Source organism: Fundulus heteroclitus, unplaced genomic scaffold, assembly GCF_011125445.2.
Source record: "Fundulus heteroclitus isolate FHET01 unplaced genomic scaffold, MU-UCD_Fhet_4.1 scaffold_59, whole genome shotgun sequence".
Classification (NCBI taxonomy): domain Eukaryota; kingdom Metazoa; phylum Chordata; class Actinopteri; order Cyprinodontiformes; family Fundulidae; genus Fundulus; species Fundulus heteroclitus.
Window position 1 is genome coordinate 1,713,392 of NW_023397022.1, and position 23,297 is coordinate 1,736,688.

At 41.5% G+C, this 23,297-nt stretch overlaps 1 protein-coding gene and 1 long non-coding RNA gene across 3 annotated transcripts in view; one reads left to right on the forward strand and one right to left on the reverse strand.

Moving 5' to 3' along the window:
• Positions 1 to 23,297, forward strand: part of LOC105922856 (kinesin-like protein KIF20A) — a 97,569-nt gene that overhangs the window by 69,172 nt on the left and 5,100 nt on the right. Inside the window, exons 22-30 of one of the 2 annotated variants that reach the window (XM_036133181.1) lie at positions 10,707 to 10,831; positions 10,919 to 11,071; positions 11,147 to 11,298; positions 11,388 to 11,566; positions 15,612 to 15,686; positions 16,851 to 16,975; positions 22,239 to 22,307; positions 22,405 to 22,467; positions 22,543 to 22,609. In XM_036133181.1, coding sequence (XP_035989074.1) covers positions 10,707 to 10,831; positions 10,919 to 11,071; positions 11,147 to 11,298; positions 11,388 to 11,566; positions 15,612 to 15,686; positions 16,851 to 16,975; positions 22,239 to 22,307; positions 22,405 to 22,467; positions 22,543 to 22,609 — 1,008 coding nt within the window. The remainder of the gene's footprint in view (positions 1 to 10,706; positions 10,832 to 10,918; positions 11,072 to 11,146; positions 11,299 to 11,387; positions 11,567 to 15,611; positions 15,687 to 16,850; positions 16,976 to 22,238; positions 22,308 to 22,404; positions 22,468 to 22,542; positions 22,610 to 23,297) is intronic. The other variant, XM_036133182.1, reaches the window with a different exon arrangement.
• LOC118561254 lies at positions 18,036 to 19,144 on the reverse strand. The gene is made up of 3 exons (XR_004929887.1): positions 18,563 to 19,144; positions 18,203 to 18,447; positions 18,036 to 18,117 (listed from the first exon to the last, which is right to left on the reverse strand). It is a non-coding gene; the product is annotated as an uncharacterized LOC118561254 (long non-coding RNA).

Sequence of the window (23,297 nt, forward strand, 5' to 3'; positions counted from 1 at the left end):
CTGCTAAAGTACTTTAAGTATAAAATTATTACATACTGTTCAATAAATGATAAGCTTTTTTAATTAAGAGTAATTTTCATTTGAAGGTCCTTTTATGGGGGCAGCCATCTTGGTGAAGAACAGTACTGCCACCTGCCAGTGTGTGATGTCACTGTGTGGTATCAGCTGTAGAGCAGGTCCCAATGCTCTATCTGTCCCCTTGTAAATAAATATCCGTTTTCATGCCGAAATATTTTTTAAACCTCTTAAACAAAGATAGACATGGTATTAAGCATTTAAATTTAAATGAATACTAATTTTACATTTTTGGGACATAAAAAGACAACAAATAAGCATTAAAGTACGGTTTATGGGTTGGGTTCTGCAATGATAGAAGATGAGTATAAAACTCATCTTTAGAACCAATCTCTGCTCAAAATTGTGATCTGCACCGCCTAATCTACTTTCAGCAGTTATCATCAGTTATAGCAACCGTGAACTGCAGAAAATACGGTCAGATCGGCTGTTTCTGAGTTTACTCTCTGCTCCTGTCAGGATGAGCTGCATGCAGCACGTTATGAGCGGAGGGATATTTCGGCGTCACTTAGTTTAGACCCCAAACAATCAACTTCACTTTCAGAAACAAGCCCAAAGAAAACTGCAACCCACAACTCATGAATGTTACAAGTGACTTTAGAAAAAAAAAATAAGACCAAAGTTGCATAAAAGAAGTGGGCTTCACAACAGTGAGCATGCTTTCTAAGAATGCTCACTGTTTACCCGCATTTGTTTACCCGCTCTGTTCGGGTAAACAAATGTTTCGGCAAATTCTACATCATAAAAAAGAAAAACCTACTGAAAAGTCTCGCTCACATGTCATCTTGAAGACATTCTTCTTCCAAATGTTGGCTACAAATGACGTGTTTTCTCTCTGGCCAGAAGTTCGATGGCAAATCCTCCCTCTTCACGGTGGTAATCCAGCAAAGCAGCCCGTGGTGGATGATGAATGGGAAAGGTGAAAAAACTAATGTTTTTTCCACTTTTACCTGATGTATTATTACATCCAACTGCCATGCACGTGAGCATTGTTGCTTCAACAATAGCTTTCGTGAATTTCAATGGTGAAGTCCTCTGGAAATCTGAAATAATTGTTTCTGTTCGCAGCTGTGTACAACAGCTCCTATTGAGTTTGCTTGTAAAGCGCGGAGAACTGCCGTTGGCTCTCCGCAATGTTACGTCACAGGATGTGATGTCAGGCGGCCATTACTGCCCAAATTTGGGCAGTAATGGCTGCCCCCCCATACACAGTGATCTAGACGACAATTTGTGCTTTTTTTTTTCTTATTCATTATGTGGGAGATTATTGAACTATTAAACCTTAAAAAGAAAGAAGACTCGGGGAGGAATCGTTCCTCTGTCATGCCAACGAGAAGTTTAACACGTACAACGGGTATGAGCAAAAGTTCTAAACAATACAGTGAACAGGCCTTTTTATGGGCCACAGATGTGTGTGCGTTACAACAGGAATCTGTGTGTCTCCATCGGTGTGTATTGTAAGCTAGTGACGTCCAGCTCCTTGGCAGCCAGACTAGACTTCTGGTAAAAGTTTAGCTAAGAGTACAAAAACAGACCGATTAATTCCGCTACTTGACATATCTTGGAACACTACATCTAAACAATGTTATTGCTCTCTTTCCAGATGTTTCCTCTCTTTACTCCCATTGCTGAGAGCCAGGTCAGAATGACCTTAATGATGTTTATCAAACTTGTACAATTAACGCTAAATTCATTAAAGGCATACTATGCAACATTTTTCAGTTAATTAATGTGTTCCATACCGTTTTGGATGATTAAATTAGTCATTTCAGGTTGAACAAAGGTTTTCTCGGCCGCCCTGGTGGTCTGTGGGGGAAATACCGCACTTGCAATTGCAGGAGCCCTAGGCTCGCACCCAAAGGCTCAGTAGTCTCGTGTGCATCGCAAGAGTTGGTCTTGCTTTACGGTGAGAACTGCTACACGCCCCCAGTGAAAGGCATGCTCATTGCTAGCGCAGTGGCGATATTTGTGCAGTTATCATGGCGGAACCAGCGAGAAAACAGCGAAAGCCCATGTCGGAGCAGGCAAGAAAGAGGAAAAGGGCTCTGGACAGAGAGAGGAGTCGTACACGGGTGAACATCGGGCAAGCTTTTTCCGAATGGCGAGAGCTAAAAGAAAAAGAAGGCTGCAATGCTGACGCGGACCTTACGTTTCTGCTGATGCGATTGTAAGTTACATTGTAGGGTTTCCCTCACGCTACGGCCTCGCCGACATTCCAAAAAAAATAATAATAAAAAAATAAAACTAACTCGATATGCGCACAAAGCTTGTCTCCCCCCGCTCCGCTCAGCCGGTCATCGGCGCAAAGCTTGTCTCCCCCCCGCTCCGCTCAGCCGGTCATCGGCGCAAAGCTCGTCTCTCTCTCCCCCGCTCCGCCGGTCGTCCGGTAAGCAAATTCCTAGGGGAAACACTGCATTGGAATGGTTTTTCTCTCTCTGTGTGCATGTTCATACTTTCACTGTGTTAGTCATTGTTTGTACTGCCGTTTTTTCGACTTTGGTATTCGTTGTGTTCGCCTGTCTGCTAAGCTCAAAACAACCGAGCCTGGCTTGACGGAGAAACCAGGAGAACAGCTGAGCATATTTACGACAGTGCACTTTTACTTTCGCCCTCTGGGGGGAGCCTCGCTGGAAAATCAACGCCGGTTGCATAGTATACCTTTAAATAACCAACAACGTATTCGTTTTAGGTATAGCTAATGATCCCCTGATTTTTCCTTGTTGACCGGACTTCCCCTTTAAGAGGGTGATTCCTCTATAGTTGGAACACACCTCTGGTCCCTATTTTTAAATAGGGGGACCACTGCCCCACTCTGCCAATCCATGGGAATTGCCCCCGATGTCCACTCAATATTTCAGAGGAGCTTTTTAACCACCTTTGTGACCTCAGCACCAGAGATTGGAAAACCCGACCGGAAGTCCCCAGGCTCCGCTTCCTCAATGGAAGAGGTGTTGGTGGAATTAAGGAGGTCTTCCAAGTATTCCGCCCACTGACACACCATGTCCGGGGTCGAGGTCAGCAGCACACCACCCCCACTATAAACAGTGTTGGTACTGCACTGCTTCCCCCTCCTGAGACACCGGATAGTTGATTGAAATTGCCTTGAAGCCGTACGGACATCTTTCTCCCATGGCCTCTCCGAACTGTTCCCACGCCCGAGTTTTTCAATTCAATGAAATTTTATTTATATAGCGCCAATTCATGAAACATGTCATCTCGAGGCACTTTACTAAGTCAAATTTAATCATATTATACAGATTGGTCAAAAATTTCCTATATAAGGGAACCAGTTGATTGCGTCAAAGTCCCGACAAGCAGCATTCACTCCAGGAGATGCGTATAGCTACAGGGAGAGTCGTCTGCATTGTCCATGGCTTTGCGGTAATCCCTCATTCTGAGCAAGCATGAAGCGACAGTGGAAAGAAAAAAACACCCATTAGCGGGAAGGAAAAACCTCCAGCAGAACCGGGCTCAGTATGAACGGTCATCTGCCTCGACCGACTGGGGGTTACAGACGACAGAGCAGAGACACAACAAGACAGACAAAAAAGCACAGAAGCACACATTGATCTAGTAATCTGTTCTACATTAGATGATAATAGCGGGTGATCTGTCTTCTCTGGATGATGTCACAGTTAACAGAACGTCAGACCAGGTGTACCTACTATGAAGAAAAAAAGAGAGAGAGCTAAAAGATGAAATGACAACAGTCATTTCAATGTAATGCAATGCAAAACTGTAGAGCAATAGAACTCGAAAGAGTGAGAAAAATAGGCCCTGATGTCCTCCAGCAGCCTAAGCCTATAGCAGCACAACTATAGAGATAGCTTAGGGTAACATGAGCCACTCTAACTATAAGCTTTATCAAAAAGGAATGTTTTAAGATTGGTCTTGAAAGTAGACAGGGTGTCTGCCTCATGGATCAAAACTGGGAGTTGGTTCCACAGGAGAGGAGCCTGATAGCTAAAGGATCTGCCTCCCATTCTACTTTTAGAGACTCTAGGAACCACCAGCAGACCTGCAGTCTGAGAGTGAAGTGCTCTGTTAGGAACATACGGGGTAATCAGAGCTCTGATATATGATGCAGCTTGATTATTAAGAGCTTTATACGTTAGAAGAATTTTAAATTCTATTCTTGATTTTACAGGAAGCCAATGAAGGGAAGCTAAAATCGGAAAAATATGATCCCTCTTGTTGATTTTCATCAAAGCAAGGCAAATTTATTTGTATAGCACAATTCAGTACAGAGACAATGCAAAGTGCTTTTCATGATTAAAATACAGGAAAATAAAACCGAATATAAGCAAGTAGGAATAAAATGTAGAAACAAAAGAAAAAAAAATATATCAATAAACAGTTGGACTAAAAAAGTTGAACTAATGCTGTTTCAGAAGAACAGTTTAACTAGAACAGTCAAAAACAGTTCTAAACAAATGTGTTTTTAATCTTGATTAAAAATAACTCAGGTTTTCCTGCACTTTTTCTGGAAGTTTGTTCCAGATAAGTGGACCATAGGAACTAAATGCTGCTTCTCCTTGTTTAGTTCTGGTTCTAGGTATGCAGAGCAGGCTGGAGCCAGAAGACCTGAGTGGTCTGGAGGGTTGATACACTGATAACAAGTCTGTAATGTATGTAGGTGCTAGGCCATTCAGGGATTTATAGACTAACAGAAGTATTTTAAAGTCTATTCTCTGAGATACAGGGAGCCAGTGTAATGACTTTAGAACTGGGGTTATGTGTTCTACTTTCTTGGTCTTAGTTAGGACGTGTGCAGCAGCGTTCTGGATCAGCTGCAGCTGTCTGATCCACTTTTTAGGCAGACCTGTGAAAACACCGTTATAGTAATCAATTCTACTAAAAATAAACACATGGATTCGTTTTTCCACGGTGGTTCTTCCACTGTCTGTATTTATATGGATGTCATTAAACACCTTGATAAGGGCGGTCTCTGTACTGTGGTGAGCATGGAAGCCAGACTGGAAAACGTCAAAGCCGCTGGTCGTTGTTAAAAACATGTTTAATTGTTGAAATACAGCTTTTTCAATAATCTTACTGATAAAAGGGAGGTTTGAGATAGACCTGTAGTTCTGGAGTAGAAGTTTGTCTAAATTGTTTTTTTTCAGCAGTAGTTTGATAATTGCTGTTTTTAGGTGCTTGGGGGAAAACACCTGACAGAAGGGACCCGTTTATTATTTGAGTCAAATCAGACGCTATGACAGGCAAAACTTTCTTAAGGAAACTGTGGGTAGAACATCAAGGCAGCAGGAGGAGGAACTTAGCTGCTGAATGATCTGCTCTAAGCTTTTGTGATTTATTTGGCTGAATTGGGACATTTTGTCAGAAATGGTTCCAGCTGAATATGGCTTTGGTTCTGGTGTTGATATGGTAGTACAAACTGATCCTCTAATTTTTAGGATTTTCTCAGTAAAGAAGTTAGCAAATTCATGTCAGGCCCTGGTGGAGTGGAGTTCAGAAGCCACTGACACAGGAGGATTTGTTAACCTGTCGACTGTGGCAAATAAGACACGAGCGTTATTAATGTTTTTCTTAATGATCTCAGAGAAGAAAGATTCTCTTGCATTTTTCAATTGTAAGTTATATCTGTGAAGTCTCTCTTTATAGATGTCATAGTGAAAGTTTCGTCTTTCTCCACCTGCGTTCAGCTTTTCGATACTCCATTTTTCCACGGAGATTTTTTCTTCCCGGAAAGAACTTTCACTTTAACTGGAGCAATGCAGTTAATGATGTCTGAGACTCTAGAATGAAAGTTATCTACTAGCTCACCTACTGAGTTGCAGCCCAGGTTGAAGTAGCAGAGTAAGCTTGAATAAAAGTTTCCGTGGCATTGTCCTTAAAGGTGCGTTTTCTTACGATGTCCCTTTGGCTAAATGAGTCACTGGAAATTATGCTTTCAAAGGTAACAGAGAAGTGATCGGATAGGGCAACATTAGTTACATTAACCTTAGAAATCTTTAGACCTTTAGTGATGATCAAGTCTAAAATATGTCCCTGTTTGTGTGTTGGCTGTTTAACATGTTGAGTTAAACCAAAGTTTCTAAGTGTGTCATACAGTTCTTTTGCACTTCTGTCTTCAGGGTTGTCAACGTGAAAGTTGAAGTCTCCCACAATAATTAAACAGTCATAATCAACACATATTACAGAGAGGAGGTCACTAAAATCATTAAAAAAGTTTGATGTGGACTTAGGAGGCCTGTAAACATTCAAAACATAGTTCGTACCGGGCTCTTTACCTGGAGAGCCAAATGTTCAAAAGAGTCGAATTCAGAACTCTTGCTGCAGCATTTTGGATCAGCTGAAGACTTTGAACTGCATTTTGTTGACTTCCTGATAGTAAAGAATTACAATAGTCCAGCCTTTAAGTAACAAATGCATGGACTAGTTTTTCAGCATCACCCCTGGACAGAATGTTTCTAATTTTGGCAATACTACGGTGGTGAAAAAAGGAAACTCTGGAAACCTATTTAAAGGTATACTATGCAACCCGGGTTCATTTTCCAGCGAGGCTTCCCCCAGAGGGCGAAAGTAAAATTGCACTGTCATAAAGATACTCAGCTGTTCTGGTTTCTCCGTCAAGCCAGGCGCGGTTGTTTTGAGCTTAGCAGACAGGCGAACGCCCAACTCACGCTACCGCCTCGCCAACATTCAAAAACAAAAAATTAAAAAATAATAATAATAAAAACTCATGTGCTTGCATGTTTATTTGACGTTAACACGCGGTTCTTTGTTGTTGCTTTTGCGTGTGTATATAGTGAATGGCAGGGCAAAAACAGATGGAGTTCTCGCCGCAAAGCAAGACCGACTCTCGCGGTCTTGCACGAGACTCTGAGCCTGTGGGTGCGGGCCGAGGGCTCTTGCAATTGCGTACCGCGCACGTGACGTCACCATCTCAAGAGCAACGCCCCTTGCCGCTTTGGTAGGGCAAACAGGTAGAGAGCGCCCGTAGCCACCAGCCATTACACGCGCAACAGAAACAGCGATATGACCGACTTTATAGCCGTTAAACTTTCGCAAGACGATGTCCCAGGCGCACGGATTACTGGTCGAACTGTCGAAGAACACACCAACCTTCAGCTCAAACGATGGCTTGAGTGTCGAGGGCTTAAAAAGACCAGAAAACGGGCCCTGTTGATTGAACGGTAAGTCGTTGTTTTTTTTTTCCCCTGCTCGGCCTTCATGGCGTCGTCGGCCGTTTTTTTCTGTTTGTACTCACCGTCCAGGAATCAGTATATGTTGCCAATAGGTAGCTACAAAACAACTGTTTACATCTCAGCTGCCATGATAGCCTATGCTATCATGGTAGCAGGCGCTTCATTCGATTGCTCGGTTGACAAAGGTAAATGGTATTCAAAAAACTCTTACCTGTTCACTACTTAATGTTGCTGGAATTGGGTCAGGATGTTCTTTGGTTGGGCCCTTTCCTCCAACAAAATGCTTGCTACATATATTAGAAACATTCTGTCCAGGAGTGATGCTGAAAAACTGGTCCATGCATTTGTTACTTCAAGGCTGGACTATTGTAATTCTTAACTATCAGGAAGTCCACAAAATGCAGTTCAAAGCCTTCAGCTGATCCAAAATGCTGCAGCAAGAGTTCTGATGAAAATCAACAAGAGGGATCATATTTCTCCAATTTTAGCTTCCCTTCATTGGCTTCCTGTTAAATCAAGAATAGAATTTAAAATTCTTCTTCTAACGTATAAAGCCCTTAATAATCAAACTCCATCATATATCAGAGCTCTGATTACCCCGTATGTTCCTAACAGAGCACTTCGCTCTCAGACCGCAGGTCTGCTGGTGGTTCCTAGAGTCTCTAAAAGTAGAATGGGAGGCAGATCCTTTAGCTATCAGGCTCCTCTCCTGTGGAACCAACTCCCAGTTTTGGTCCGTGAGGCAGACACCCTGTCTACTTTTAAGACTAGGCTTAAAACTTTTCTTTTTGACAAAAATTATAACTAGTGGCTCATGTTACTCTCAGCTACCTTTATAGTTTTACTGCTATAGGCTTAGGCTACTGGAGTATATCAGGATCTAATTTTCTCACTCTATTGAGTTCTACTGTTCTTCAATTATGCATTATGTGTTGTCATTTCTGCTTTAACTTTCTGTTCTCTCTCTTTTCTCTTCATAGTAGGTACACCTGGTCTGGCGTTCTGTTAACTGTGACATCATCCAGAGAAGACGGCTCACCCGCTACTACCATCTAATGTAGAACAGATTACTAGATCAATGTGTGCTTCTGTGCTTTTTGTTTCTCTTGTTGTGTCTCTGTTCTGTCTTCTGTAACCCCAGTCGGTCGAGGCAGATGACCGTTCATACTGAGCCCGGTTCTGCCGGAGGTTTTTCCTTCCCGTTAATGGGTGGTTTTTCTTCCCACTGTCGCTTCATGCTTGCTCAGTATGAGGGATTGCAGCAAAGCCATGTACAATGCAGATGACTCTTCCTGTGGCTCTACGGTTCCCCAGGAGTGAATGCTGCTTGTCGGGACTTTGATGCAATCAACTGGTTTCCTTATATAGGACATTTTTGACCAATCTGTATAATCTGACCCAATCTGTATAATATGATTGAACTTGACTTTGTAAAGTGCCTTGAGATGACATGTTTCATGATTTGGCGCTATATAAATAAAATTGAATTGAATTGAATTGAATATATACGTGAATTTGGTAACTTTTTCCGGGTTGAACTGTTGTGTAGGCCGACCGCACCGGTGTACCCAGCGCACACATTTCTCCTTGGCAGTCTTGAAGAAAACATCCTTCATATGCGGCCGATCAGCGTACCTCGAGTCGCTGTTGCACGTTCCATAGCAACAAAACCATGGTCTTAGACTTGGAAAAAGCAGTCGTTTTACGAGTAAGACCAAGGGTAACCCACAGTCTTTTACAGCAAAACAGCGGAGGACAGAGCAAGCTTGCCATACCGCGTACCACGTGATATGACGTCTCGTGACGTCACGTTCTAAAAATAGCTCACTCGCGGTACGCCATTGCAAGTACTGTATTTCCCCCACAGACCACCAGGGCGGCCGGGAAAACCTTTGTTCGACCTGAAATGACTCATTTAATCATCCAAAACGGTATGAAACACATTAATTAACTGAAATATGTTGCATAGTATGCCTTTAATATGGGATTTAAATGACATGTCTTGGTCGAAAACAACACCAAGATTTTTTACTTTATTACCAGAGGCCAAGTTAATGCCATCCAGATTAAGTGATTGATTTATGAAGTTTATTTTTTGAGGACTCTGCTCCAAAGATTACAACTTCTGTCTTGTCAGAATTTAAATGCAGGAAATTGAAAGTCATCCAGCTTTTGATGTCATCAAGACATGACTGCAGTTGAAGTAATTGATTGGATTCATCAGGATTTATGGATAAATATAGCTGAGTTTAGACACAAGTCCATTATCTGAGGCCATGAGAATATCATTAGTGACCTTCACCAGAGCTGTTTCAGTGCTATGATGAGCTCTGAAGCCTGACTGAAACTCCTCAAGTAGGTCATTACTTTTTTTGCCCCAATTTTTGCCACGATATCGTGGTGGAGGGGTTTGAGTGTCCCAATGATCCTAGGGGCTATGGTGTCAGGGGCTTTATGCCCCTAGTAGGGTCACCCAAGGCAGACAGGTCCTAGGTGAGGGACCAGACAAAGAGCAGCCCAGAGACCCCTTATGATGATTGAAACAAATTGACGTAGTGTTTCCTCGCCCGGTCGCGGGTCTCCGGGGTCCCACTCCCGAGCCATGCCTGGAGGTGGGACACGCTGGTTAGTGTCTGGTGGTCGGGCTTTTACCCAGGAGCCCGGCCGGGCACAGCCCAAAGAGGAGACATGGGTCCCCCTTCCAATGCGCTCACCACCTTTAGGAAGGGCCAAAGGGGTCGGGTGCGTTGTGTTCAGGTGGTCGAGGGCGAGGACATTGCCTTTCTGATCCTCAAAAGTAATTTTCCAATATATACTTAATTACGTTAAGTATATGTTGTTTTCCAGTGATCCAAAAGTGGATCAGAAGTTCTCTGAAATTACCTGTCGGTGTTGTTACAGAAGCACAAAGAGATGGCTGTCATTGTTAGCCGAGCTGGAGATTCTTCTTTGTCGCCCACTTTAACATGCTTTGAAGCTAACTTAAGTCCAGGCATGACAAAAAAAGACATAGGTTTAACATTCTTTTGAAATGGGAATAAGACTGAAGTGAGGGAGTTTGAAAATGTGAGAATTAAATGTGAGCTCCTTGTGCTAGCTCCTACTGCAGCTCCTAAAAACCGGAAGTCCACACTTTCTCTTACTGGTAAAAAGACAGGCTGCTGAGTGAATTGCAATAATTCAGCCATGATGATATGAAAGCATGGATCTTTGAGATCCCTGAAAGGGAGAGACACTTTGAACTTGGCTAAAGGTGTGACTTGAGTAAAGCTGGACAGCTGAGCTCATATGCTAATCAAATTTGAACTCCTCGGGAAAGTTCACAACGAGGTTCTTGACAGATGAGTGAAGAAAAGTTTAATCGGGACCTCTATGCCCAGAGAGATCATAAGTGCAGCTTACCTCCCTTTCATTATGTCATGGTCTAACTATCTCTCTCCTCTGGATCTCCTCTTCCCACAGGTCTGGAGGATTGTCTGAATTGTGACTCTATGCTTTCGTCTCTGGAGGTGGAGCAGAAGGAGACAGCCAAGCTACAGAAGGAGAACAAAGCTCTGGTGAATGGCATCTTCCAGCTGCAGACTGAGGTGCTGCTCTTCCTCCTCTTCTTTCTCCTGCTTCTTTGATGGTATTTGAGGATTGTTGCAGTTGCTGATTATTTGTTAAATCCCCAGGTGACCACTCTACAGATGCATCTTAAACAGCACACTGACATATCTAACAGCCTATCAAAGCAGTTGGACTTGGCTAAGTCCCACCTCCATTACAAAGAGAACCAATTAGAGGAGAGGTCCAGCTCAATTAAGAGTCTGAGACAGGAAGTCGAGGTACTTTCTCTTAATGTATGAATGAATGAGATTCTGTTGAATACATCCTTATTACTAATTGACCATTTGATTCAGCAGTACGAGGGACAGATGAGCAGCAACAATGTTCTCGATGCTGCCATGGAGGAACTGAAGAAGAGCGCAGTGGCACAGCAGAGGTCCATTCAAACACAGATGGAAGAGCTTCAGAGAGAGAGGATACATTTGGAGGAACAACTTTCTCACAGGTGACCAACACAGCCACCAGCCTGCCAGTGAACCCTCTAAGACAAGTGTAAGACACTTGTCTTACACTCTGTGTTCTCTGCTCTTTCAGCAACAGCCTCTGTGTGGAGCTTAGACAGGAGCTGGAAAATCAGAAAGCAGAGTTTGGCCAGCAGCTGCAGGACCTGAGGGCAGAGCTAGAGTCAGAGGGCAGAGCCCTGCAAAAGAGACTGGAGGATATGCAGAGAGAGGAGGAGGAGGAGAGGAGCCGCCAGTTGGAGAAGGTGGCAGGTGAGAGGGAGGTATTTCCTAATCTAGGGAAGGCATCAAATAATTGAGGCTACATCAACATGGAGCTGAATACTGTATCCACACAGAAAAGTTACATGAAGATGAAGCCAGAGGAGTCATATCAGACGTTGCATTTAGGGCTGTCACGATCCATCGAATGATTTGAGGGCCTCCATTCATAAAATTCATCGAGGCAAAATTATTTGCCTCAAAGCTTTGTTACATTGTTTATTTATTCAGTGCACTATGTTCCAGCCAGATGGTTAACACTAATGATAGCCTAGCCTGATAATACATGGATGCCAATTGTGGATATCCTCTATGGAGACAGAAAGCAATGACAAAAAGCAGGATTCAGAAAGAAACCTAAATTTTTAAAGATGTAGGAACACTTCACAAATTTACCAGAAAAGAAAACTGCGCAGCGAGCTGCCTGGTTACGACTGAGCTTCTAGCTGCTGAAGTAGGGCTGAACGATAATTCAATAAAGATATATATATCTATTGATAGATGTTTATCGATGAAAAAACCTTAATGAAAAGTTCAACAGAATAAAAGTTTTCCTTCCTTTTGCATTCTAGCCATGTAAGTTAATACTACAGTCATTACATCCTCCCAACCAATCTCAATCCCAGGAACCAACCTCCACCCCTTTCACAGAGTTCAGAGAGCACATGTTCTTTTATTGTTTTTAAAAACTTGCAGTTTTGGTAAAAAGTTGGCTAAATAAAGGGTTGAGTTTGAATTTAGTGTTTGTGTGTTCTGTATCTAAAAATAGGTCGCTAAGAAACAGCATAAAATGGCCAGGGCTGCACTTAAAATATATGTTTTGATTTTTTTGATAATTATTGATATCGATCAATATGATTTCTATTTTATCGATATGCTTTTTTTCTATATCGCCCAGCCCTATGGTTAAGATTAGCGCTGGAGACGGGCGTATCAATCCTAGCATCGATAATATTGATGTCAACACTGGCATCGATGTTGAACAATACTCATGTAAAAAGAGCGATACTTTTTTATTGTCTCCCACAGCAGATTCACCAAAGTCTCCTTGTCTCCTCAGACTGTAGACAGTTTTGTCTACAATGTAGTGGCAGCTTAGCATAACGTACCGATACTTGTAGTGCTCAATTAAATCTTTAAACAAGACATTACTCACCACCGACAGTCATCAAACACAATAAACTGGGCTTTCTTTTCCATTATATCTAATGCTTTTTTGCCGTCCTATGAGAGTTTTTCATGCTTTGCAAAAGTTTTTGAAAAAGCCAGAGGTTTGTCTCTTCACCTTCATGGTCTTGTGAAAATCCTCATCCTGATTTATTTTTTTTTTATTTTTTTTTGATGCTGCTTCTAATGCGCAATAAGGTTGTTTGTTGTGTTGAACTTCCCAATAACATTCCACCACAGGAAACTTATGCATGACAAGTTTTGCACTCAGCTGTAACATCTTTTCGGACTTAAACAACAGATACAGCCACACTGCCGTCATCGCTCCTACTTCAGTACTGTGGAGTCCACTAGTTAGCTGAGTTGCACTCAGCTGTTTTTGCTTTTTGTGATCACACGGTAGCTGTGTGGAATACAACCGCTGCTAGATGTAAATTCTGGAGCGGATTCAACGACTGAGCGGAAATGTTGAAGCGGAGCGCTTTTGTAAGTCCCATTATAACAAAGATTTTAGATACAGGTCAATATAATCTGATACCCAGTTTTTGGCTGATATCGACATCACTAATACTCACCGGGAATTTTTAATCGATATGATACCAAGTAAATACAGGGTATTAGCTCACCTCTAAATAACGCTTCTACTCAGCAAGGGCCTCACCTTTCCTCTCTCGCCTGAGCTTATCTTGATTGGTCAACATGGCGACCAAACGTCCAATCGCATGGGGGCCATACCATTATGTGAAAAACAGAGGGGTGCAGCTGTGAATAGAGCGTGAGTTTAAGTTGTCCTGTAAAATAACTGAGGGACAGGAGAAAACAAAGCATCTGGCAGCAGTTCCCCAAGATGCTGGGGACAACAAAGCAGAGCTCCTTCACTGCAGAATAAAAACAACTTTAAGAGCAGATTCCACTACTTTTTCAGAGACATATCAGAGCTGTGAATTTAGAGGAGAGTTTGGTTCTATGGATGTCTCTGCAGTTTGGCTAATTTGTGCAACAAACTGTTTGACTAAAATATTACATCATTCTGTAAATCAACTACTAATTTTTCTTCAATTTTTAACTTCAACACTTAAGTTTTATATGAATATGCCTTATTATCTCTTAATATTTGCACAGTATTTTTCTTTCTCTTCAGAGAAACAGCTTAACTTTAAATTTAGCTTTTTTCATATTAATTAGTCTGTTGTCTAGTTCCACTGTCACTCAAAATTCCCTTCTTTGGGACAGTAAAGGTATTTCTGTTCTATTAAACATAGGTAACAATAGTTTGACAAAAGGCAGTATTTATTATGGCCGAATTTAAATGAGCTTTTTACCTTTTTGTTTATTGGCAGACTAAAAAAACTAAGAGTTTATCTTAACCCTGAAGTACACTAGAAGTGTTCTGTTTTATATGACTAGAATTATGCTTCGTAATCTAAAACTATTCTAAATCCAGAATGTAACATGCCAGTGAAACTTTTTTTTATTGTGACCATTTTCACTACAGAGGCAGCTGTACTGTATTGATGTCCACCAGAAAGTGCTGAACCTTTAACATTTTGATCCTTGAACTTTTTAGCTGCAGATTTATCCTCTTTATTCAACTCAAGGAATTGCATTATTTGCTCATTTACATTATTTCCTTTATTTCTGTTACTCATAAAATAAGCTTAAGTAATTATTAGAAAAATCTGCAGATTGCCAATTTTTTATGCAATTACTCGATTAAGCATCAGAATAATCCATCCATCCATCCATTTTCTGACCCGCTTAAAATAGTTTGACAGCCCTAGTTGTAATACCAATGCCACGCTAGTGAGATAAATGGTAATGCTTCAACAGAAGAAAAAAAGGAAGGAGGAAGAAGAGCATGGCAAAACAACACACGCAGGAGAGAGAAAAGAGTTGTTTGTGTGGATTGAAGAAAAAGGTGGTCCATGGAAACGCAGTAGGGACTGGTGTAAAATCCACAATAAATTGAAATGTCTGAAACACAGTCGCAACTCTGAAGTTCGTGGCAGCTTTCCCACTCTGGGTGCAGGTTTCAAATGTCGTCGGTTTCACGACTCCTTGGTGTGGACACTGATGATTTGTCAGATACAGTCAAACTCATCTTCATGTGGACGTAGCCTGAGAGAAAGCTGTCTTATGTTGGGGAGGTTTGAAGGGGCTGGGTAGGGTGGGGTGACACTACAAAAGGACACCCCATGTATTAGAACAGGGGGGTCGTGAGACACCACGAGATGTATGAAAATATCCTAGTTTAAATGTAACAAATCCATGCCTTTACTCTAACTTTAAAGTTATGTTTTTTCCCCAGAATATTTATGATTTTTCGATATCAGAGAGCATCTGATTTTTTTATTATTTTTTTTTTCAGAAATATGTGAATTTAAATATTCTGAGTTTTTTTATTGTGCTTCTCCATGGCCAATAATGTATTTATTTCATTTAAGGTTGCCCCTGTATGATTTTTTTTGTATGTGTAAATTATGAAAAGAAGGGCATAATATTAGATGTACAAGAATAAATAATATTATAAGAACAAAGTCATATTATCCAAATAAAGTCAGTCATTTGTACAATAATTTCAAAGTCCTGATACTAATAATAATTTAATGCGGATGTGCTAAAATTATTTACTATTTTCTTATTTGTAAAACCTATACTAAAACATAACTTTACAAGATGCTCAACATTTCCCATTTTACCACAGGGGGAAGGCTGCTTTTTTGTAAGAGTTCCCATAAAATTACACACCAAAGGGGGTCGCAGGCTGGAAATTTGGGATCCCCTGCATTAGAATACTACAAAAGAACTTCCTGAATGTACTCAAGTAGTTGGAGTGTCCTGATTGGCCAATAAATGTTCTCTGTTCCAGGGTTGCAGCGAGTCATACAGGAGAAGGAGCAACTCCTGGAGGAGAGCCAGCAGCACAGAGAGACCTTGAGACGAGGTAACCCAGACTGGGTTATCCATCATGTGGCCCTCATCAAGCCACATCCGAAATCCACAGGGCTCACTTCAAGTTGTTTCTGTCTCTTCTGAATGTGAAAAGGAAAAAGGCCTGATTCAAACCCAGGATGATCTCTTTCACAAACATGGTTGTTTATATTGAGTAACATGCTTTTGGGTCCGCTTTTTGTAGTTAACAAGTAATCACAATGCTGCTTCTTTCTTACCATATTAACTCAAAATGAATCAGGTTCAAATCCGTATTTTCCATTTTTGGCTAAAAATTGTTCCTTTTGCTACTTAGCAATGTAGCAAAAATAACACATTTATTAACCAGGACATCAATAGGATTAAATTCCATACTTAGTAAGATTTTTGTCAGCTTCACGTGCAACTGCAAAAAGTAAATAAACCTTTCTTGAAATTAGTGTATCCTTGATTTGAGCAGGTAAATAAGATTGTCTGTCAGTAGAATGAGATAATTAGATATACTGCATTTGAAATAAAATGAAGTTGAGCTGTTCCTATTTTAAGTGCAACCATCTTATTTAATTGGCAGATCATTTAAACTTGCCTGATCAAATCAAGGACAAATACACTCCTCTCAAGAATGTTTTATTTAGATTTAGTTCCATTTTTGCCTTGTTGGAGTGCTACTTATGATCTGTTCTGGCCATTATTGATCATTAGTTACTGATCTACTACACCAAACAGGAAGGAACATGAATCCTGTATATATCAGGATTATGTCTGTTTTCTGAGACTCCATTTAATCACTTATACTTTAGGCCTTAAAGCGTCTGCAATGTGTCCAGATTTGAAATTCTGTCTTAAATCTAAGTAATGGGGAGTCATCGTGGGTAGTGATGGCCTACGGATTGGAGCAGCGGGCTTGCATTCTGAGAAGGTTGGAACAACCCCATTCTAACCGCACAGACTGCCTTTATGGGTCCCCGAGTAAGGCCCTTAGCCCCAGAATTCTCCCTGGGAGCTCTTATTTCTTTCTTTCGCTCCACCTTTCTTTCTCTGGATTTCGTTCCTGTTCTCTCTCTTTCTATCGTTTTGAAATGTCTTTTTCTTTTATTAAATCCACTGAACCTTGTAGAAATCAGTTTTACATGTTTACAACTGTCAGGAACTAATCTGTTTCCCTCTTTGCTGTAAGAGCTGCATTGTCTGAAGGAGAAGCTGCACAGGAGGGAGGAGGAAAAGGAAAATCAAAGTGGTAGGAGGCTGCAGGGAAAAGGAGAGGAGGGGGAGAAGGCGTCTCATCTGCACAGAGATGCTCAGGTAAGGCAGTTCGCCTCAGCCAGAAGAGGAACAGGGCACACACACACACACACACACCATCAATCCTGACCAGCAGAGAACAATCATGTTACTGAAATCCCTTCAGTGCACTGGGAACACAAAGAAAAGTGGGCATAAAATCAGAATCGTGGTGATAAACATATGACTTTTACTTATTACTCAAACAGTCTCTAACATTCATATCTCTGCTTTGACTATTGAGTTCCACTCAAACTGAACCATTTGGTCCTGAAACTGAGAATTTGCCTCCCACAAACATTTTCATCCTCTGGAATTCTGCTGCTGCTGTGACCATGCCTGTCTAAAGGTGTGATTCCACATCCTCAGTGCTTGGACATGTCCGTTTCGTTCCACACCGCCTCTGAATCTGTAAAAAGCAACACTGTTAGATCCACACTTACTCAGTCTAGCTCCACTCCAAAGTTCCTTGGAGCCTGAGGAGAGCATGTGCGAGAGGTACAACTTCAGGTGATCATGGTCATTACAAGCAGAATCCAAATCTATTTGGGGAAGATTACCACGATTCAAATTGTATGTTGAAATGACAAATCTGCTTCCTAGTTTGGCGCAAAAAGAGTGGTTTGCATCCAGTACTTAAATAAAATAGTTAATTTTATTGTGAATATAAAAAAAAATTACACTATTTAATTTTGACATACCAGGTGTTGTTGCCCTTCTTTTACCTGTTTACTACAATTGTGGAGCTTGACCGGGCTGGAACCAGACCGAGCACAGTGGGACAATAAATTGGAGTTGTTCCATAAGTTGGTGGTGAATGACGGAGAGCGGGTCTGTCAATGGTGATGTTTGGAGTAGGGCTGGGCGATATGGCCTGAAAAGAAAATCTCCGATTTTTTTTTTAAAAACACTGTTTAAATATTTACTTACCACAGTAAATACTTACAAAGAGCAGACTAAATATCTGCATGAATGAGAATTCGAAAAACTCATAAAAATGTCATTTAACAGTTTTAAGTATCTGTGTGAAATGTGAATGTGCAAATGAACAATATGCACTTAAATGTCATCAGTCATCTTTTGTCTGCTTGTCTCTGTGCTCCATGAAAACTGGCCTTCGAGACCGCAGGCTTCCAACTTGACGGCAGGGGCTGGATCAAAGTCTGTGATGGAAGCAGAGAACAGTTGAACAGTTAGCAGGTGTGACCAGCTCTGACTCCTAAGACTGGTTCGCGAGTCACTTCTGACCAGCTTCATGGCACTAAATCCCCGCTCACAATCAGCTGTTAAAGCAGGGATGCAAAGGACGGGCAGACCTGGCCAAGCTGCCAATTAACTTCTGACCAGGAGATGTTTTTAAAAATATTGGTCATGGTACAGTCTTGACTTGAGAACAGTCCACTGGTCCAGGACTTCTCCTACTTTCACCCCAGATATCATCAGCACAGGCTCAAAGTGGGCGATGAGCTCCTGCACACCAGAGTCTCCAAAATCTACAATAATGGATATAGAAGATGTAGAAGATGTTAGACAAAATGTTATAAAATGAGTTATTTAAGTGTTTTGTTTAGTTTGGTCATTCTGGATACAAACCCCACCCCAATTCACCCGCATTTCTATCTGCCTCTGGACCGTATCGGAAGTGGGTAATCCGCATGGCACGTAGGATCCCATGGCTTACATCTCCAAACCTGTTGTCCATTGTCGGAGATTTATGAGATGGTCCTTGGGCTGATTCAGGTAATGGTCGTCAGATGGCTTTAGGCTGACACCCTCCTACTGATTCATTCTCAGCACTTTCTTCAGCATGGGCCCAGGTCTATAATTTATAAGAGAGAGAAAGAGACTTAATCTTATGATGTTATTATTCATGTAAGACACTAAACGTAAAACTAATGATAAATACAGTCTGTTTTTGTGGTTGTACCTGGATTTGTGTTTGCACATTAAAGCCTGGGTGGAGGACAGGCTCTCATGAACTTCGGCCTTGGGTCACTAAGGATCGCTGCATGGTTAGGGACAGGCTACTGAGCTGAGCCAGCAAGTCATGAAGGAAGCCAGGGATTTTGATGATGGCCTCATTCTTCATAATGTAGAGAAACCCTCTGGCCTTTGCCTTCTGGGTTTCATTCTCTGCTCCTTCAGGTGACTGTGCCTGACATGATAAATGCATAAAATATGCTTAATAAATTATTAATTACAAAAGTTACTTTTTTAAATATGAAAGAATTATTACGCTGTATAAATAAACACTCCAACACTAAACTAAAATCTGTATTGTTTCCAACCTGTCAAGCCCTGACAAATTTCTGGATTTAGGAAATATTAACTTCTTAACTGTCTGTTTCCTATCTGTACCAGCCCACTTTACCTGCTCTAGGTGGTGCACAAGTCCCTTCCAGCCTCTCTGTAGTTTTCAAGGGCTCACAGGAAATGTGAAACCCACCAGGTCCCTCCCACCCTAGTAGGCATCAGATGCTTCATGCCAATCTCTTTGAAGCTACCCCTCAGGTTTGCCCTGTTTACACAGCTCTTGTGGTAGAAAGAATACAGGCCACTCAGCAAGTCATCAATTTTCCTTGCCAGGTTGTTTTGGGACACGGCATCAGAATAGGCCAACTCCAGCCGATGGGACATGCAGTGTATGCCCAGAATGTACTCTGTCTCTGCGCAGCTGACTGACTACCCCTCTCTTGACCCCTGTTATGACAGCAGCACCGTCACATTTCAATTTGTTTAGTATTTCAAATGCCATTTGAGAAAACTACAATTAAAAATGTATATAGAATTCAACACACCAAAATGGTTAGTCGGAGTGTCTGTGTTGGCTGCCACTGCTAATGGTGTTCATGTCAAGCCCTGGTGATGTATATATTAACTGGGTAAAATTGTTTTATAGAAATCCAAAACCAGCTGTTCTCACAAATGGGAATATCTAAGGCTTTTAGATTATCACCTGGGACCTGACAGGGATGCTGTCTTTCTCCCTTGAATTTTCCCTTTGCTTTGGAACCACTAGCTTCGGGAGTTAGGAACCATGTTGATATTAAAGGAGTTGTTTCATGACAAAAGAAACGTAAACTTTTATTATATGCAGATGACATCCTATTGCTGTCAGGCAACCCACAAATGGCAGTGCCTCATATTTTATCCATGATTAATTATTTGTCTCTCATGTCAGGTTATAAGGCGATGCGTTTGTCTAAAATATGCCCTCTTGGTATTTGCAGTAATTGGCAATTTACATGGCTCCCATCTGGATTTGTCTATTTAGAGACCATGATTACCTAAGGATTAAGAGATGTGAAGAGTGAATTCACTGCCCCTTATCCAAAAACTGAAAGTAAATTACAGGGTTAGCCAAAGTAAAGTAAAGATGATTACAATACCAGAGATTAGTTATATGACAAGCATGCTACTTCTGGACTCCACCCCCCATTTTTTGTATACATTTAATAGGGTCATAAGTAGCTTCCTGTGGATGGGGAAGAAGCCAGCTTCTAGTAAAAATAAACTATATGCATCAGTACAAGAGGGTAGTCTAGGTATAGGTAGTATCATCATGCCTACAGTCTGATTCAACTATCTAAGTCAAATATACCAGGTGCCTGTGCCTGGGTAGCAATAGAGAAAAAGTTGATAGAACCCTTCTCAGTGCAGGCCTTCCTCACACAGACTGGATGTGATTTACCCTACAGAAACCCTGTGTTGGCATTTTCTAGACAAAGTTGGAGATGGGCCCACCAGACATGCCGTTTGGATTATTACCAAACTATGGGATCACCAATATGGTATAAAATAATCATTGAAAATAAAAAAAAATCTGTCACATGGGAAAATTGGGTGAAAGCAGGGGTAATGTTGCTGGAAGATCTATTTGATGGGGAAACACATAATCTTTTTTGAACAATGTATATCTATATATCATATCCCGAAAAAAGATTTTTGGAAGTTCCCCCAGTTACGGAGCTGGATCACAATAGCAGATAGGAAGATTAAATTTACACCCGTCTCTTTTTATTCAAAAGCTATAGCGATCAGGCTGGAAAATTAAGAGGGACGCCCCGATTACATGAGATGTTTAGAGAACATCAACCCCGAACTACTAAGGTGTTAATGATGATCATAATGGCTAATGCCTGTACATTCCCCCATGTATCTTATATATGTATAGGTTCAAGGAATAGACATGTCATGTAACATTATTTGGTGATGAAAATAACTGCCAAGAATGTGCGCTTTATTAAGTCTTTAAGATTCTTTTATTTATTTTGCTTGTTACTGTTAGGTTTGTTCTATTTTTTTTCTCAGAATGTAAACTTAAACTTATCTTTAGCTTTGCAACCGGCAGAGCGGGTGAGAAGCTTTGCGCGCATATGGAGTTATTTATTTATTTATTTATTTTTTTTGGAATGTTGGCGAGGCCGTAGCGTGAGGGAAACCCTACAATGTTACTTACAATTGCATCTGCAGAAACGCAAGGTCCGCGTCAGCCTTGCAGCCTTCTTTTTCTTTTAGCTCTCGCCATTCGGAAAAAGCTTGCCCGATGTTCACCCGTGTACGACTCCTCTCTCTGTCAAGAGCCCTTTTCCTCTTTCTTGCCTGCTCCAACATGGGCTTTCGCTGTTTTCTCGCTGGTTCCGCCATGATAACTGCACAAATCTAGCAACTAGCATGCCTTTCACTGGGGGCGTGTAGCAGTTCTCGCCATAAAGCAAGACCGACTCTCGCGATACACAGACTACTGAGCCTGTGTGTGCTCAGTATTGCAAGTACGGTATTTCCCCCACAGACCACCAGGGCAGCTGAGAAAACCTTTGTTCGACCTGAAATGACTCATTTAATCATCCAAAACGGTATGGAACACATTAATTAGCTGAAAAATGTTGCATAGTATGCCTTTTAATTTTCGTGTGGCGGTGTGCCACCATGTAGTGGAAACCCTCGCCTTAGGGTCAAAAAAAGTTTCGTCTTCAGAGTATTTCCACAATATATTTTCCTAAACATATATTCAACATTGCATGCTTTTACCAAAACAATTTCCCCTTTCAGGACTTGCAAATTCGAAATAATCAATATCTGTTTATCAGTCAGCCCTAGTTCGTATTAGTCACGTAGAATGTGGAAACGTTCTCATTAATTAATGTAGGTGCTCCGACGATCCGACTTAAACGGAGCAAGCACGGAGGATGTGGAATCTGAGGGTAAGTGTCTGTTGATTAGGCAAACCCAGAAACTCAAGGAATCTTCTCTCTCTTCTATCCTCTGTGCTTCTCCTTTGAAGTCCAACGCGACTGACTGGAAAAAGCCCTCTAAGACTGTAAGGAGGAAAAGGAAGAGCAGGGAGGTGGAGGTAGGTTTGGGTTTCAGCAGCAATGTCAATTTGGGTTTTTGGCTGTAGAGTTGAGGTTGGAGGGTGCAGTTATGTTTTATACATGTTTGTTTTTCAGGGCTTGGTTTTCAGTGTGAACAAAAGGAACAAAGTTGAAGGGAGAGCTCAAAGCAACACACTGGTGAGACTTATGCCGCGAGCTAGCTCTCAGACCATCTGGCTGCTACAGGCTCTCATTTGTTTATTCTATGTGTAGGAGGATTGCATGCTGCAGAAGACTGAAGAGCTGATCCAGAACTCTCAGTGTATCCTCAACAGCAAAGGTGTGTTCCTTTCATTGTTTCCTGTTTGAACAAGAAAGACCCAGGATTATCCAACCTTGCTTTGCTTCAGATGGGGTTCTATAGATGAATTTCTTAAGCAAAGGGGCTCTTGGGTTAAAGATACAGTTGCGTTCTAGCCGTGCGATCACCTGACTTTGTTTCCTTCTAGAGCTGAACTAGGCTGCAGGTTTGTATTTCGGTAGTTCAGATCCTAGATCTACTTGCTCACATCAGTTGGCTATCTGGTTCAGGGCAGAAGGATTTTTGTTGTTTTATTTTTCATTTTTGGGACATTTTTTATGTTGCGTAACCATAGAAACTGGTTAGTGTTGTACCACTGTAAGCAGCTGATTAATATCTCAAAAGATTCAACTACACCCCCAAATCCCAGATGAGTTGAAAAGGAAGTACAGAGGATGCAGAGCAGCAGGAGGAGGAAATGGTAAATGGACTGAACTTATAGCACTTTTCCAGTCATGCTGACCACCCAAAACGCTGTACACTATAGCCACATTCACCCAGTCGCTCTCACTAACACACACATTTATACACGGAGACGCAGCTCGGTAGGCAACTTGGGGTTAAGTGCCTTGCCCAGGGGCACATCGACATGTGGCACGGGGAAGCTGGAATCAAACCCACAACCTTCTGATTGCCAGACGACTACTCAACCCATCAAACAACAGTT